General features: G+C 40.7%; 1 protein-coding gene across 1 annotated transcript in view; it reads left to right on the forward strand.

The window, feature by feature from the left end:
* ppardb (peroxisome proliferator-activated receptor delta b) overlaps positions 1-16,914 on the forward strand; it is a 50,502-nt gene that overhangs the window by 27,064 nt on the left and 6,524 nt on the right. The window contains exons 4-5 of the mRNA XM_048611833.1: positions 2,883-2,938; positions 3,900-4,347. Of these exons, the coding sequence (XP_048467790.1) occupies positions 2,883-2,938; positions 3,900-4,347 (504 nt within the window). The remainder of the gene's footprint in view (positions 1-2,882; positions 2,939-3,899; positions 4,348-16,914) is intronic.

Genomic DNA, 16,914 nt, shown 5'->3' on the forward strand with positions numbered 1-16,914 from the left:
TTTCTGAAGAAGGGTCTAGGCCCGAAACGTCAGCCTTCCTGCTCCTCTGATGCTGCTTGGCCTGCTGTGTTCATCCAGCTCTACGCCTTGTTTTCCCAGAACTATACCTGGGTTACCTGTAAGTAACTGGTACTGCCATTTTGTGCTCAGCCAAAATTTCTGAACTAGCATTGGGGTGAACGAAATGTTTATTGATCGGTGTTAGTCAGTAGACCAGGGGAATTTCCTGCTTGTCTAAAAAATCCCATGGAGCCTTCAACATCTATTTGAAAGCATATCATCTAAAATACAGCCCCTCAGCCTCCTGTAACAACAGAGGCTGGCCTGGATTATGTACTAAGCTCTGAAGAAGAACTGGAATGTGCAACAGCCTGATTGAGACGGAAAGGTATTAGTAAAAGTCAGATAAATAGAAGTATTAATTTCAATTTAGTACTTTTCTAAAGTCAACATTGAGGCTTTATACCTACACCTTTTTAGGATTGAAACTAAACTATGCCCAAAAGAGGAAAAAACTTAACACTGATATTAAATTCTCCTTTCAACAATATCACATCACTGTCACAATCACAAACCGTTAAAGATACAGAACCTGATTAGACGTTTGTATAAATAGATCATCATTGTACTTTGTCTTGTACAATAATTGAATCCTTTTGTAGTAGTTTGGCATGTTAGAATGCTGAATGAAGTTTAGTGAATGTTCTGTTTAAAATTACTTTTTGGAACATCTTTTTGTACTGGATTTTGTATATGAACATTTTCAGAGAGCAGAAGAGAGGACGACCATGGAATCCATTAAAAGGGTCATTGACCTTTTTTTTTTTTTTTAATTTCCTCCCCCCTCATGCCTGAATAGTTAAGAGAAAAACATGAGGAACAAATCAATGCCCACCCATGTGGTCTATGTCAAAACTAGCAGAGTAATACTAACTGGCTGAAATTTGACCATTACTGAACACGTTTTGGAAAATTGGCAATATTGGATATAATGTGCATATTCGTGTTTTTGGGACCTGATGTACCCTAGAACTTTGTGGGAAGCTAGGAAAGTGATTGCTGGGCCCCTTGCTGAAATATTTGAATCATCGATAACCACAGATGAGGTGCCGGAACACTGGAGGTTCACTAATGTGGTGCCACTATTTAAGAAAGGTGATAAGGAAAAGCCAGAGACCCAAACACGGGTGAGCCTGACATCAGTGGTGGGCAAGTTGTTGGAGGGTATCCTGGGGGACAGGATTTACATGTATTTGGAAAGGCAAGGATTGATTAGGGATAGTCAACATGGCTTTGTGTGTGGGAAATCATGTCTCACTAACTTGAGCTTTTGAAGAAGTATCGAAGAGGATTGATGAGGGCAGAGCGGTGAACGTGATCTGTATGGACTTCAGTAAGGTATTCAACAAGGTTCCTCGTGGTAGACTAGTTAGCAAGGTTAGATCACATGGAATACAGGTAGAACTAGCTATTTGGATACAGAACTGGCTCAAAGGTGGGCGACAGAGGGTGGTGGTGGACGGTTGCTTTTCGGAGTGGAGACCTCTGAACAGCGGTGTGCCACAAGGATCAGTGCTGGGTCAAAAATGTTTTGGATGTGAACATAGGAGGTATGATTAGTAAGTTTGCAGAAGAAACCAAAATTGATGGTGTAGTGGGCAGTGAACAAGGTTACCTCGGAGTACAATGGGATCTTGATCAGATGGCCTGAGGAGTGGCGCGTGGAGTTTAAATTAGATAACTGTAAAGTGCTGCATTTTGGAAAGGCAAATCAGGGCAGGACTTATACATCTTAATGGTAAGGTCCTGGGGAGTGTTGCTGAACAAAGCGACCTTGGAGTGCAGGTTCATAGTTCCTTGGAAGTGGAGTTGCAGGTCGACAGGATAGTGAAGAAGGCATTTGGTATGCTGGCCTTTATTGGTCAGTGTGTTGAGTGTAGGAGTTGGGAGGTAATGTGGCTGTACAGGACAATGGTGAGGCTAATTTTGTGCAATCCTGGCCTCCCTGCTATAGGAAGGATGTTGTGAAACTTGAAAGGGTTCAGAAAAGATTTACAAGGATGTTGCCAGGGTTCGAGGGTTTGAGCTATAGGGAGAAGCTGAAATAGGCTGGGGCTATTTTCCCTAGAGTGTAAGAGGCTGAGGGGAGACCTTCTGGAAATTTATAAAATCACCAGGGGTGTAGATAGGGTGAAAAACCAAGGTCTTTTCCCCAGGGTAACAAAGTCCAAAACTAGAAGATGTAGGTTTAAGGTGAGAGGGGAAAGATTTAGAAGGGACCTAAGGGGCAGCCTTTTCAAGCAAGTGGTGGTACATGTGTGGAATGAGCTGCCAGAAGAAATGGTAGAGGCTGTTACAGTTGCAACATTTAAAAGCAAGGGTTTAGAGGGATGTGGGCCAAATGCTGGCAAATGAGACTAGATTAATTTAGGATATCTGGTCAGCATGGACGAGTTGGACTGAAGGGACTGTTTCCATGCTGTACAGCTCTATGATTTGGCAATAGCCTGTTATACTCCTGTACTAGAGGTAATAGTTAGAACAGAAATTTTTACTTAAAAATGCTAGAGAAGGCAGGGGAGAGGCACTAGGTGAATTATTCCCGCAGAAGGCCAGTGCAAACACCAGAGGCCAAATGGCTCCCATCTGTGCTGTAATCATTCTTTATTTCTGTGATACATGATACTTAATGGTGTCTGTGCTGTTTACAGCCTTAAATTTCTCTTTTAAGTAGCCTTTAGGCTTATTTTTTTCCCATTTTAATTTTTGTTTCCAGTACTGATTTATTTGCTAAGCGATTTTAATTCACTTTAAACGCTCTACCATTAAGAATTAGAAAGCTAAAGTGTTGGGATATTTGAACATTTCCAATTGATGTACAGCAGAGATATCTGGTGGCTATAAATGGTACTGTGTGTATCTTCTAACTGTAATGCAAGTATGTCATTTGTGAATAGGAAGTTTCAACTCAATGATTTGAGACTCTGAAGTAATGTACTTGAAGGTTAAAATTATGTTCTCTTACTATAAAATTATGCCCTTGTACTAAAATTCCTTCAGTGCCTCACTTCATATGACACTGTGCAATTTTCTCAAGCTCATATTTCCTTTGAGCTCTCCATTCCAGAATCCATCTTCACAACCCAGCCCTATGTCACATGATTGATTGTAGAAATTGGCAGAAGCCTAGTTTGCTGTATTTTTTGTAAAACTTTCTACTTCTCTCTGTCATACTAATAGTTAATACTTTGACTGAATGTTGGTCACCTTACCTTACATTTTCCAGAAACAGCGTTTCACTTTGTTGGGAAAAAAGTACTTTTGTGAATTGAAATGATAGTTTTCAGTGAGCAAAAGTGAAAGTCAAAAAGAAAAAGAGAAAAGACACAACACAGGTGACTCAGGCACATGAATCTGAGAACACATGGCTAGTTAGGAGTCATTGATTATGTGTGACTAACCACAAGTTGGAGAGAAAGCAGTATTGCACAGAAGGATTGTGATACATGGAGGGTAGAGTGGGGCTGAAATGAAGAAGGATTTTCTCCCATCAGTTTTAGCTTGCAACTAGTGCTGTAACTCCAGCCTTGTGCACTACCAATGTGGTATTTCCCACATGAAAGAAACAAATGATAGTGAATTGAAGTTTATACTGGTCAACTTCCATACTCCTGGCTAGCTGAATAAAATGGTATGTTGCGGAAATAGTTTTGTATCTTTAATTATATGTAGAATTTAGAATTGTAGAAAATCATCACGTTTGCTTTCAATTGACCTTCTGATTTTGTGGTGGAAAAGGTGCTACATGAATTGATATTATAATTGTCAGTAAGTAAAGTGAACGTCAAAGATGATTCTCCAAACAAATTCTAATTTGCAATTTTCTTTCCTGATTGCAGCCTTTTGTGATTCATGACATGGAGACTCTCTGGCAGGCTGAGAAAAACCTAGTTTGGAAACAATCAGTAAATGGAATTCCAAACAAAGAGATTGCAGTTCATGTCTTCCATCGTTGCCAGTGTACAACTGTTGAGACAGTACGAGAGCTCACTGAGTTTGCCAAGTGCATCCCTGAATTCTTAAAGCTATACCTGAATGACCAGGTGACATTGTTAAAATATGGTGTACATGAAGCCATTTTTGCCATGTTGGCATCAATTATGAATAAGGATGGTCTTCTTGTGGCTAATGGAAATGGGTTTGTAACTCGTGAATTCCTGAGGAGCCTACGCAAACCATTTGGTGAAATTATGGAACCCAAGTTTGAGTTTGCAGTGAAATTCAATGCTTTGGAACTGGATGATAGTGATTTGGCTCTCTTTGTGGCTGCCATTATTTTATGTGGAGGTAAGGAACTAAACCTTTATCAATGGAAGCACTAACTCTTTTTACTACAGAGAATCATGGGAAAGTAGGGCTTAGAAACAGCAATACAGTTATTGCCGCAACCCAGCACTTTCACCTTTTCGTTCCTGCAATTATTTGTCTTTCAAGTATTTCTCCAATTCAGTTTTCATAATTGTTACTCAGGCTGGTAGTCGATGCAGATTATTACGCAGTACATTCCAAATTCTAATCATTCATTACATAATCAGGGAAGGTATTCCTCGTATTGTCTCTGGTTCTTTTGCTAATCACCCTCCACTCTGACTTATGGTTATTGGCATATTAGCTATTAGAAAAAGTTTCTTTAAATATGAAAAATAGTAGTGGGCCATGAGGCCCCTCAGAACTGCTCCACTATCCACTATGATTGTGGCTGAACTTCTACATAAGCCCCATGTTCCTGCCCTATCTTGCATCCTGCTATTCCCTTGGTGCTCAAAAATGTGTCCTATGTGGTGAATAGCCAGGTCTTTTTTCCCCCAGAGTGGGGGAGTCTGAGACGAGAGGGCATAGATTTAAGGTGAGACTAGAGGGCATAGGTTTAAGGTGAGAAGGGAAAGATTTAAAAAGGACCTGAGGGGTAACACGTAGAGGGTGATATGCCTATGGAACGAGCTGCCAGAGGAAGTGGTAGAGGTGGATACAATTACAACATTTGAAAGGCATCTAGATTGGTATATGAATAGGACGGGTTTAGTGGGGTCCTGGCAAATGGAACTAGGTCAGATTGGGATGTCTGCTTGGCGTGGATGAGTTGGACCGAAGGTTCTATTTCCATGCTGTGCATCTCTATGCCTCTGTCAGCCATGAATATATCCATGGACCACTTCTCAAAAGTACATAGAGGTGGCAGGCAAATTTGCCCCTGAAATCCCCAAAACACCAAGGACATTTTGATCATGGGGGTGACCTGTCAGAAGAGTTGGCCTTTTAAGTAGAACATGCAGAATCTCCGAGTGATAAAAAAACAAATTGCTGGAAAAACTCAGCAAGTCTGTCAGCAGCTGTGCAGAGAAAGCAGAGTTAACATTTTGAGTCCAGTGATCTTTTTTCGGAATTCTTGTATGAGGTGATGAGTGTCTTGTCTTTATCAGTTAATGACACGCAATGGCATTTCCCTGTACCATTTCCCATTATATCAATGTCATCTGACTGCTTTCCTCTTGCTGAGCCATTATCTTTTACTTAATATCTTAATTTAACCCCTTATTGTATAGCCTGTCTCTGTGTTCATGCTCAGGATTGGCTTTTATTTCACAGTACTTATCTCCATGACTTTGGGGTCTTTTGTTTACCATTCATTCCCATTGGAGGGTATTCTCATCCCACCCCCAACCTCAGCTTTATTCCCAGGTGTTTTCCGTGGGGCTGTGAGGTACCTCTTAATGTTCCATATTGTCACAATTTTCCCCATGTTATCCATATATCTAGCTCTCTTTTTCTTTTCTCTCCTGTTTTTAGGATTTTGGAGTGGTCTTTGCTCATAGACTCTCTTATGGGTGGAGGAATAGGGTCATTTTCTTCAGCACCTCTTTTATACTGTCCACAATCAATCCACCTATATGTAGGGAGTCTTATTGGGTTCTGATGTATTTCCCCAAGATAGCACCTCAGTTTGACTGAAAAGTTCACCTGCTGCTGAGAGAGAGGTGATTAACATGCTTCCCAGAGTGAGTTGGAGTGCCTTTTTTATTTTAAAATAGTTCCCCATTTGGTTCGTATAAGGTGACTAGTTGCTTGACCTCAAAGAAAGTGCATTTATAGTGCAGTACAGTTCTCGATGACCACCTTGGAACTTCTCAGACCTTGATTAGTTAGGACTGTATAATACACCAAATACTCGCACCATATTTGGTATCCCATTACGATCATTGGAAATGTCATTCTTGGTGCATTGGCACCATAAACAGGGGCTGTCAACTTTGCTGTCTGGTATCTTGGCTGCCCTCTTCCTGCTCCTCTGACATACTATCACAGTTGTTCCCAACACCACCTACTGCATATAATATACTCTGATTTGCTTTATTGCTTGCATTAGTCTGTTTATCTTATTCCAATGAGGGCCATGCTCACCTTTTGATTCTGATTTAAGGTGGTTTTCCTTAACCAGACACTGATGGGTTAGCACTCTGCCTTTTTGGTTCTTTTGCCCCCAATAGCAGGATGACTGTCTTTTAAGTAGATTTTGGGTGCACTCATCCACCTTCTTAGTTCAGTGGATGATTTGATCCCATTGCTCATTAAGAGGTACCTTTTTCCCTACTCCACCTAGTTGTGTGCAGTTGTATCTTCAGTATGACAGTGCCAATTTTGTTGCTTACTAAAATAACGTATTTTGTTAATAACCCCTTGTTTGGTTTAGATGTTTAACGTGCACAATCAGCAACTAAGACTCCCACATTATTGTTTGCACAGATCATGTTTGTTTGACATTTAAAGAAGAAACTTGCATTCAATGCGACTTGTACTCACTAGTCCACTTGTGTGAGGTTGTCAGGGCTTGTTTGAAATTCAGGACAAAGGGAGTAATCAGTTCTCTTCTTCCTGTCTCCAGGTAGTTGATCAGTCCATTTCGTCTTGACCTAGATAGATATCCTCCTGTAGCTCTGTTCCTTATACCTTGTTCAGTGCTGGCTACCTGCATGAATGGCTGTGGAAAGGCAGAGCTTGCCTTCTCATTGCTCACTGGCTAGTTTTGTCTTGGTAACCTCCAAGTTTTTGATCATCTTACAAAGCTAGTTTTCTGATTTACAGCCTCACATGATAAACAAAACAATAATCTTATCTCTGCCAACTTCAGTTTCCAAGCAACCAGCCCCATTTGGCATATTTGTTATAAATTTAATAATAACTTTTAACCACACCAATTTAGTGTTCAGCCGGATCTAGAGCACCATCTTGCAGGTTTTTGTATATTCAGTTCATTTAACAATAGCACAGTTGCACCATATTATAGGCTTAGAATCAAGATAACCAGACCTTAGGTGTTAAAGATCACTTAAACTTCGATTGAAAACAATTGTCATGCCATTAATAGGATCAGTTGAACTCCACATTACAGATATTCAGCATACCCTCCTCTTCAGACACTTGCTTCTTTATCTCAGTTGTTATTTATGTACATCATTATCATTTATGGGGTAATGGGAAAAGCAAGGGCAATGTTTACAATGTTTTCCCTATATATTAGGGTTCAAAATTAGGGAACACAGATTTAATCTCACCTTAAACAAAAACTTGTATCTGTTCATTGCTGTGGGTATCATGAATCTTTGAAACTCTTAGAGTGCACTGGAGACAGAGGTATTGAATATTTGTAAGACAGAAATCAATAGATGATTGACTAAATATGGTACCTGAGTTTATCTGGATAAATGGGAGTGTAGAGTTGAGGCCACAATTAGATCAGTCATGATTTTACTGAATAGTGCAGCAGTTTAAGTGACTATATGCTCAGCTCCAAAGTTAGATATATGTATAGCTGACCCCTTTTATTTTGAGACAAATGACCCTAACACTAGACTCTCCAGTCAGCAGAAATAGTCTCTCAGAATCCATCCTGTAAATATTTTTAAAGAATTATATGTTTCCAAGGTTGTTTACTCGATCTGAACCCCTCTTGATTCATGTTAGGTAAGTTACTTCAGAAGATTCCGAGTGATAAGATATACATGCATTTGGAAAGACCGGGTTTGATCAGGAGTAGTCAGCATGGCTTTGTGCATGGGAGATCATGCCTCTCAAATTTGTTAGAGTTCTTTTTGAAGGTGGTTGAGGGCAGGGCGGTAGATGTAGTCTGTATGGATTTCAAGAAGGCCTTTGATAAAGTTCCACATGTTAGGCTGCTCTGGAAGGTTAGATCGCATGGAATCCAGGTAGAGTTGGTATATTGGATACACAATTGGCTTGATGGTAGGAGTAATAGTGAAAGGATGCTTTTCGGACTCGAGGCCTGTGACTAGTAGTGTGCCTCGGGTTGGTGCTGGGCCCATTGCTGTTTGTTATCTATATCAGTGAGTTGGATGCGAATGTACAAGGCATGATTAGTAGGTTTGCAGATGACACTAAAATAGGCAGTATCGTGGACAGTGAGGAAGGTTATCAGAAATTGCAGCAGGATCTTGATCAGCTTGGGAAGTGAGCTGAGAAATGGCAGATGGAGTTTAATATAGACAAGTGTGAGATGTTGCATTTTGGAATGTCAAATCAAGGTAGGAGTTTCATGGTGAATGTTAGGGCCTTAAGGAGTGTAGTAGAACAGAGAGGTCTTGGAGTTCAGGTGCACGGTTCTCTGTAATTGGAGTCAGGTAGACAGGGCAGTGAAGAAGGCTTTTGGCACATTGGCCTTCATCAGTCAGGACATTGAGTATAGAAGTTGGGATGTTATGTTGTGGTTGTACAGGACGTTGGTGAGGCCGCACTTGGAGTATTGTGTTCAGTTTTGGTCACCTTTGCTATAAGAAGGATGTTATTAAACTGGAAAGAGTGCAGAAGAAATTTACAAGGATGTTGCCAGGACTCAAGGGACTGAGTTATAGGGAGAGGTTGGACAAGCTAAGACTTTTTTCTTTAGAGCGTAGGATACTGAGCGGGGAAGTCTTATGGAAGTATATACGATCATGAGAGACATGGATAGCGTGAAAGCACTGTCTTTTTCCCACAGTTGGGCAATCAAGGACTGGAGGGCATCAGTTTAAGATAAGAGGGGAAATAATACATGGAAATCTGAAGGGCAACTTTTTTTTACAGTGGGTGATATGCATATGGAATGAGCTGCCAGCAGAAGTGGTTGAGGCGGATACCTTAACAACATTTAAAAGATGTTTGGACAAAGACTTGGATAGGAAAGGTTTAGAAGGATATGGGCCAAGTGCAGGGAAGTGGGGTTAGCGTGGATGGACATTTTTGGTTGGCATGGACCAGTTTGGGCTGAAAGGCCTGTTCCCTTGCTGTATGATTCTATGCCTCTATATTGTTTTAAATACTCCTGTCATATCTCTGCTTAGTAGTTTCAATGTCTTCAGTTCATCACTAATCCCTGAAGCTATTGCAGTAAATTTGTTCTGTTCTGTACCCTCTCTAAATCTTTCAGGTCCATCCAAAAAGGTAGTGTTTCGAATTGGAAACACTAGTTCAGTTGTGAAAGAATGAGTTTGCATCTTGTATATTTGTGCTTTTGTATTCTATGCCTTTGTTTACAAAGTCCTGCATCCATAAGACCATAAGGAATAGGAACAGGGGTAGGCTGTTCAGCCCCTCGAGCCTGCAAGGCCATTTAGTAGAATCATGACTGATCCAACATTCCTCACATCCACTTTCTTGCCCTTTCGCTGTAACCCTTAATTCCCTTACTGATCAAGAATCTGTATACTTCGGCTTTAAATATACAGAAGGAATTTTCCCCCACAGCTCAAAGACACACTTCCCTGTCAGAGAAGGAATTCCATATCATCTCCATTTTAAATTGGTGCCCCTTTTATTCTGAGATTATACTGTCTGGTCCTAGGCTCTCCTGAGTTTGGAAACATCCTCTCAGAACTTACCCTGTCAGACCCCTTTTAAAGTCCTATATTTTTCAATAGATTACCTGTTATTCCTCTAGACTTCAGTGAGTAGAGTCTCAACCCATTTAACCTTGCCTCATAAAACGCTACATCCATACAGAGATCATCTGAGTGGACCTTCTCTGAACTGCCTCCAATTAAATAGATGTCTTCCCTTTAAATAAAGGGACCAAAACTGCTGTCAGTATTTCAGATGCGGTCTCACCAGCTCCTGGTACAGATGGAGTAAGAATTCCCTACTTTTGTCATCCAAAGCTTTGAAGTAAGGGCAACTTCATGATTATCTGCTGCATCTGTGTGTTAATTTTGTGTTTCATGCAGAAGTCCCATTGTGTTGCAGTTCTGCAGGTTTTCTGAGTCAGAGACGTACATCTCAGAAACAGACCCTTTGGACCAACTCATCCATGCTGACCAGGTTGTCTAATCTGAATTATTCCTATTTGCCTGCATTTGGCCCATATCCCTCTAAATCTTTCCTATTGATGTACTTGTTTAAATGTCTTTTAAATGTTGTAACTGTACGTCCCTCTACCATTTCCTCTTGCAGCGCATTCCTTACACACAACACCCTCTGTGTGGAAAACGTTGCCCCTTCAGTCCCTTTTTAAGTCTTCCCCTCTCACCTTAAACCTATGCCCTCTGGTTTTGGAACACCTACCCTGGGGAAAAGACCTTATCTATGTCTCATGATTTTATAAACCTATACCTCTCAGCCTCCGACACCTCAGGGGGAAAATGGTCCCAGCCTGTCCAGCCTCTCCTTACAACTGGGAGTCTTAGAACATGGAAACAGACGCTTTGGTCCAGTCAGTCCATGATGACCATAATCCCGAACTAAACTAATCCCACCAGCCTGCACTTGGCCCATATCCCTCCAAACATTTCTTTTTCATGTGCTTATCACGAGCCACTGTAATTTTTTTAAAAATTGCCCCCATATCTTTTTTTTTGAAAATCTTTCTCCTCTCACCTTAATATGCCCCCTAGTCTTGAAATCACCCACCATAGGGAAAAACACCTGCCATTCACCTTATCTATACCCCTCATGATTTTGTTAACCTCTGTCAGGTCACCCCTCGATCACCTACACTCTAGTAAAAGAATGTTTGCGCTGTCGGGAGAGGCTGAATAGGCTGCGGCTGTTTTCCCTGGAGTGTCCAAGGCTGAGGGAACCGTGTAAAAGTTTATAAAATCGTGAGGGGCATGGATAGGGTAAATAGTCAGTCTATTCCCCAGGGTAGGAAGTCCAAAATTAGAGGGCATCGGTTCAAGGTGAATGGGGAAGGATTTGAAAAGGAGTAATGTTTTCACACAGAGGGTGGCGCGGGTATAGAATGAACTGGTAGAGGAAGTGGTGGAGGTTGATACAATTACAACGGTTTAGAGTGATATGGCCAAATGCTGGAAAATGGGACTGGATTGATTTAGGATATCTGGTCAGCATGAATGAGTTGGACCAGAGTGTGTTTCCATGATGTGTATCTCTGACTCTATCCAGCCTCTCCCCATAACTCAAACCCTCCAGTCTCTGTAACAGCCATGTAAATCTTTTCTACTCCCTTTCTGGCTTAATAACATTCTTCCTATAGCAGAGCAACCAGAATTGCACCCAGAACTCCACAGTGGCCTCACTGATGCCTTGTATAGTCACAACATGATGTCCCAATTCCAATACTCAGTGCTCTGACTGATGAAGGCAAGCATTCAACACCCTGACTACCTATGACACCACTTTCAATGAACGACTTACCTGCATCCCTAGGTGTTTCTGTTCCATACGCAAGTCTTGCCCTGTTGTGTCTTATCAAAATGAAACACGTATTTATCTAAATTAAGCACTATCTGCCACTCCTTGGCCTATTGGACAGCTGATCAAGATTTTGTTACTCTTGGATAACCATCTTCACTGTCCACTATACAACCAATTTTGGTGTCATCCATAAACTTGCTAACCATTCCTCCTACATTCTCATCCAGATTATTCACATAAATGACAAATAAGTGGACCCAGCACTGATTCTTGCAGCACACTGCTGGCCACAGGCCTCCAGTCCAAACAACAACCCTCTACCACCACCCTCTTGTTTTCTGCCATCAAGCCAGTTTTGTGTCCAATTGGCTAGCTCTCCCTGGATTCCATGTGATCTAACCTTACTAACCAGTCTACCATGCAGAATCTTGTCGGAGGCCTTGTTAAATTCTGTGTAAACAACATCTATCACCCTGCCTTCATTTATTATCTTGGTCATCTGTTTTAAATTTTCAAACAAGTTTGTGAGACACATTCCCATGCACAAGATCATGCTGACTATCTCTAATCGGTCCTTGGCTTTCCAAATGCATGTACATCCTGTCTCTCACTATCCCCTCCAACAACTAATCCACTATTCATGTCAGGCTCACTGGCCTATAGTTTCCTTGCTTTTCCTTGCTGCTGCCTTAAATAGGGGCACAACATTAGCCACCCTGTAGTCTTCCAGCACCTCACCTGTGGCTGTCGATGATATAAATATCTCTGCTAGGTGCCCTGCAATTGCTTTCCCCAGCTTCCCACAATGTCTTTGGATACACCTGATCAGGTCGTGGGGATTTATCTATTTTTGTATTTTAAGAGATCCAGCACCACCTCTTCTGTAATGTGGACTCTTTTGAAGCCTCCACTGTTTATTTCCCCAAGTTCCCTAGCTTCCATATCTTTCACCACAGAAGATACTGATGCAAACTATTCATTTAGTATCTCACCCATTTTCTATGCTTCCACGCTCAGATGACCTCTTTGATCTTTAAGGTGCCCTGTTCTCTCCCTAGTTACTTTCTTGCCCTTAATGTACTTGTAGAATCTGTTTGGATTCTCCTTCACCTTTATCTCCCAAAGCTGTTCATGTTCCCTTTTTTTGCCGTCTTGATTGCCCTCTTAGGTGAACTCCCACTCCCATTCCCCCTCCCCTTATACTCCTGAAGGGATTCACTTGATCTCAGCTGTCTGTATCTGATGTATGCCTCCTTTTTCTTGACGAGAGCCTCAATATTTCTAGTTATGAAGTGTTCCCTACCTCTGTCAGCCTTGCCCTTCACACTAACAGGAGCAAACTGTCTTTGAACTCTCATTACCTATTTTTGAAAACCTCCTGCTTGTCAGTCATCCCTTACTTGCAAACAGCCTCACCTAATCAGTTTTAGAAAGTGCTTGTCTAATACTCTGTTCTTTTGTTCTCCATTTCAAAATGAACAATTTCACGTTTTCCCACATTATACTCCATTTGCCAACCTTTTGCCCACCTATCAGTATCTCTGTAAACCTTTTGTATCCCACTCATAACTTGTCTTTCTGCCTATTTTTGTGTCGTCTGCAACTGTGTTTACAGTACATTCACTCCTTTCCTCTGTAAACAGTAGCGATCCCAGCATTGATCCTTAGGGAACTCCACTGGCTGCAGGTTACCTACCTGGAAAACAATTCCTTTACCCCACTTGCTGCTTCCTGCCCATTAGCCAATTCTCTATTTTATGTCAATATGCAACACTATGGGCTTGTATCATGTCACTTAACCTTTTTATGAGGTATCTTGTCAACCATGTTCTGGAAGTCTATATATAACACATCTGCTGGATTCCCTCTCTCCATGTTTGTTGAGACTTCCTCGAAAAACTCTAATAAGTTAATCAGACATGATTTCCCTTTTTCATTAAATGTCAACTCTGCTTGATTAAGTTATGATTTTCTGAATGTGCTGCAATTAATTCTTTAATACTTGACTCCATTTCTTTTCCCAACAAAAGATGTTGGGCTAATGTGCCTACAGTTAAACACTTCTTGCCTCCCTCCCTTTTTGAATAGCGATGTCGCATTGGCAGCTTTCAAATCCTCCAGTGCTCTTCCAGTTTTGGAAAATTATAATCATTGCATCTGTTATCTCAGTAGCTACTTTTTTAGGATGCATAACAGCATGGCCGGGGGAAATATCTGTTTAACCTCTCTGCCGTATCCTTGTTCCCCATAACTTCCTCCCCAGATTCAGTTTTGAAGGGGCCTATGTTCACTTTGACCTATCTGTTCCTTGTATGTTTAAATAAGCTCTTACGGTCAGTTTTTATTTTCCTTGTTAATTTGCCCTCATTTATTTTCTCTCTTCAGTATCTTTTTAGCCTCCTTTTACTGCATTCTGAATTTGTCCCAGTCTTTAGTGCTGTCACTGTCTTGTTGCCTCCTTTGTTTTGTCTCAATACTCCCCTTAACTTCCTTGTTTGGCCATGGTTAGTTTATCCTGCTTTTTAGAATCTTTCCTGCTTCCTGGCGTATATTTTTATTGAGAATCATGACTTATCTCCTTAAATATCTACGACTGCTTGCTTAGTCCCTTTTCTTTAATCAATCCATCCACCCAGTCCACTTTTAGTTAACGCTTTCCTCATTTCATTGTAATTCTCTTTATTTAAGTTAAAGACAGATGTTTCTGACCCAAGTTTCTCAACTCAAACCAAATATTAAATTCATCATGTTATGATCATTACTTCCTAGGGGAAGTATTCTTATTACCCATTACTAGATAGACTATTCTTGGTTGGCTCCATGACACATTGCTACAGGAAACTGCCCCTAATGCAGTCTCCACAATTGTTGATGTAGCTACCCTTTCTAACTTGATTAACCTGTAGGCTTTGCTAACTCCTGCCATTGGTAAATACTGTTACAACATTTGTCTGAATCAGGTGGGACTTGAATTGGACCTTCTGGCGTAGAGTTAGGGACACTACTACTGTGTTGTAAGAGCTGTGTGAACCCAGTTCTCAAATTCAAAGTTTAATGGCTGTTAACTCCTGTCAATTAACTCTGGAGTTGTTACGTTTGACTCTTAAAGAACTTGTATTTTAACATATGAGTTTAGTATTGAACTGCAACACGTGATTTATTTACGGCTTGAGCCACGAGCTGATTTCAAAGCTTTGACTTTGAGTCATAGTCATAGAGCATGGAAACAGACCCTTCAGTCCATGCCAAACATAGTCCCACCTGCCTACTCCTGGCCCATATCCCTCCTATTCATGTACTTATCCAGATGTCTTTTATTATTGTACCCACATCTTCCACTTCCTTTGGAAGTTCATTCCATACATAAACTACCCTCTGTGTTTTTTAAGAAAAAAATTGCCCCTCGTCTCTTTTTTTTAAAATCTCTCTCCCTTCATCTTAAAAATGTGCCCCCTATTCTTGAAATCCCCCATCCTAGGGAAAAGACAACCGTCATTAACTCTATCCACACCCCTCATTATTTTATAAACTTCTATGAGGTCACCTCTCAACCTCCTATGCTCCAGTGTAAGAACTCCGAACCTATCCAGCCTTTCTTCACAACACAAACCATAAAAGTTATTTAATTATTACAGTGTATATTAGCCACCAACGGCTTGTACAATGTTTGTTTAAAAAATACAATCTTGTTATCTTACAAATATTATTTTTCACTGACTTTGAAGATGAGCTTGAGGTAATATTCTGATATTTATTAATCTGAAAGAGGCAAGTGTATTTTTAATGTAAAGGTTTTTCAAGGTGAAAGGTTATATGCAAAATAGTTGAAAACACAAGCTTCAAGCAGTATAACTGCACTGAAAACTAGTGTGAGGACAGCACAATAAAGCTGAGCGTTGTATATATCCCAAGCTGTAAACAATGCAGTTTGAGTACTGATGTTAATTTTGTGGAAATAAAAACAGGTAATGATGAATCTGGAGTAGCAAAACTGTTGGAAGCATCTTTAGTTCTGGCTGTAGTATATGTAATGATATCCATTAACACAGAACCACCTCAGTATGTTTTCACACTACAGTGCTACTGACAGTGAATAGCTTTCTAACTGGGTCAGGTTTACCTGCCTATGCAGTCAAAGAACAATTTTCCCAATTTTCACACTAGCACCAACCCACCCCCAAACAATGGTCTGCAGACAGAACATTGAAACGTCATAACCATTTCCTTTTGATGAGAAATTTTGCACAGTACTTTTTTCCATTCATAGAAATACATTTTCTGTTCCCTTTTCCCATCTCACTGGAGCCTCTGGACAAGCAGAGGAGGAGGAAACAATCAACAAGATTCTTTCTTCTGATCATTATTCCTGAACCCTTATTAGATATCTTTGTGAGTGCAAAGGAAGCTTGTCACAGAGTCATACAGCGCGAAAACAGACCCTTCAGTCCAACCAGTCCATGCCTTGTTGCTTAGTTCCCTACAGTTGGATAGGCTGGAAAAGTCACTGTTAGTTACATGAAAAATGCATGCTTGAGTATAGTACCAGAAGTCTGACTAAGTTTGTAGCATTGAAGTTTGTCTTGTTACAATTTGGGCATCTTGGTGTTCGTGAGATCAGTAATTAACTCTTATGAGTCTGATAGGGAAAACTGATTTAACAGTGTAAATACAATCACCTGACTCCTGGCTCCCATTTTCTTAGTTTTAACTGTTAATTCCAATGCTGTCCTGTGTTTGATTTTCTAGACACCCTTCACATAGGGCACAAAAAAAAATCCAAGATTTAGTTCGGTCCACATGAGAAGACCAAGAGCCAGCACTCATCCCTCAGCGATGCAATTGGCTAAGGTTTACGTTAATGTTTAGCGAACTTGTTGCTTCAAAAGCTATCTCAGTAAACCACCACTTGACATCATTCTAAACATCACCTATGCCCCACCTTATTTATATTGCATGCTGCCATCAAAGGCAATCAATTATGTGTAAAATACAGTCAGCATGTGCCTTCTGCACTTTTAGTTTCTACCCTGTACATTTTAACTTTCAGTTTCAGGAAGTTGTTCTGAAATTCAAACAAGTAGTCCCCTTTTTGCTTTATCCTGTCTTCTGGATGTGGGAGGGGAAGGAGAGTAACAGACTAATAAAAAGGGTAAAGGAATGAGGTGAAAAACACTGTTCTTGAGCACAACAGAGCAATCAGCCCCGATCCAAAAA

Source organism: Rhincodon typus, chromosome 25 (assembly GCF_021869965.1).
Source record: "Rhincodon typus isolate 14 chromosome 25, sRhiTyp1.1, whole genome shotgun sequence".
Classification (NCBI taxonomy): domain Eukaryota; kingdom Metazoa; phylum Chordata; class Chondrichthyes; order Orectolobiformes; family Rhincodontidae; genus Rhincodon; species Rhincodon typus.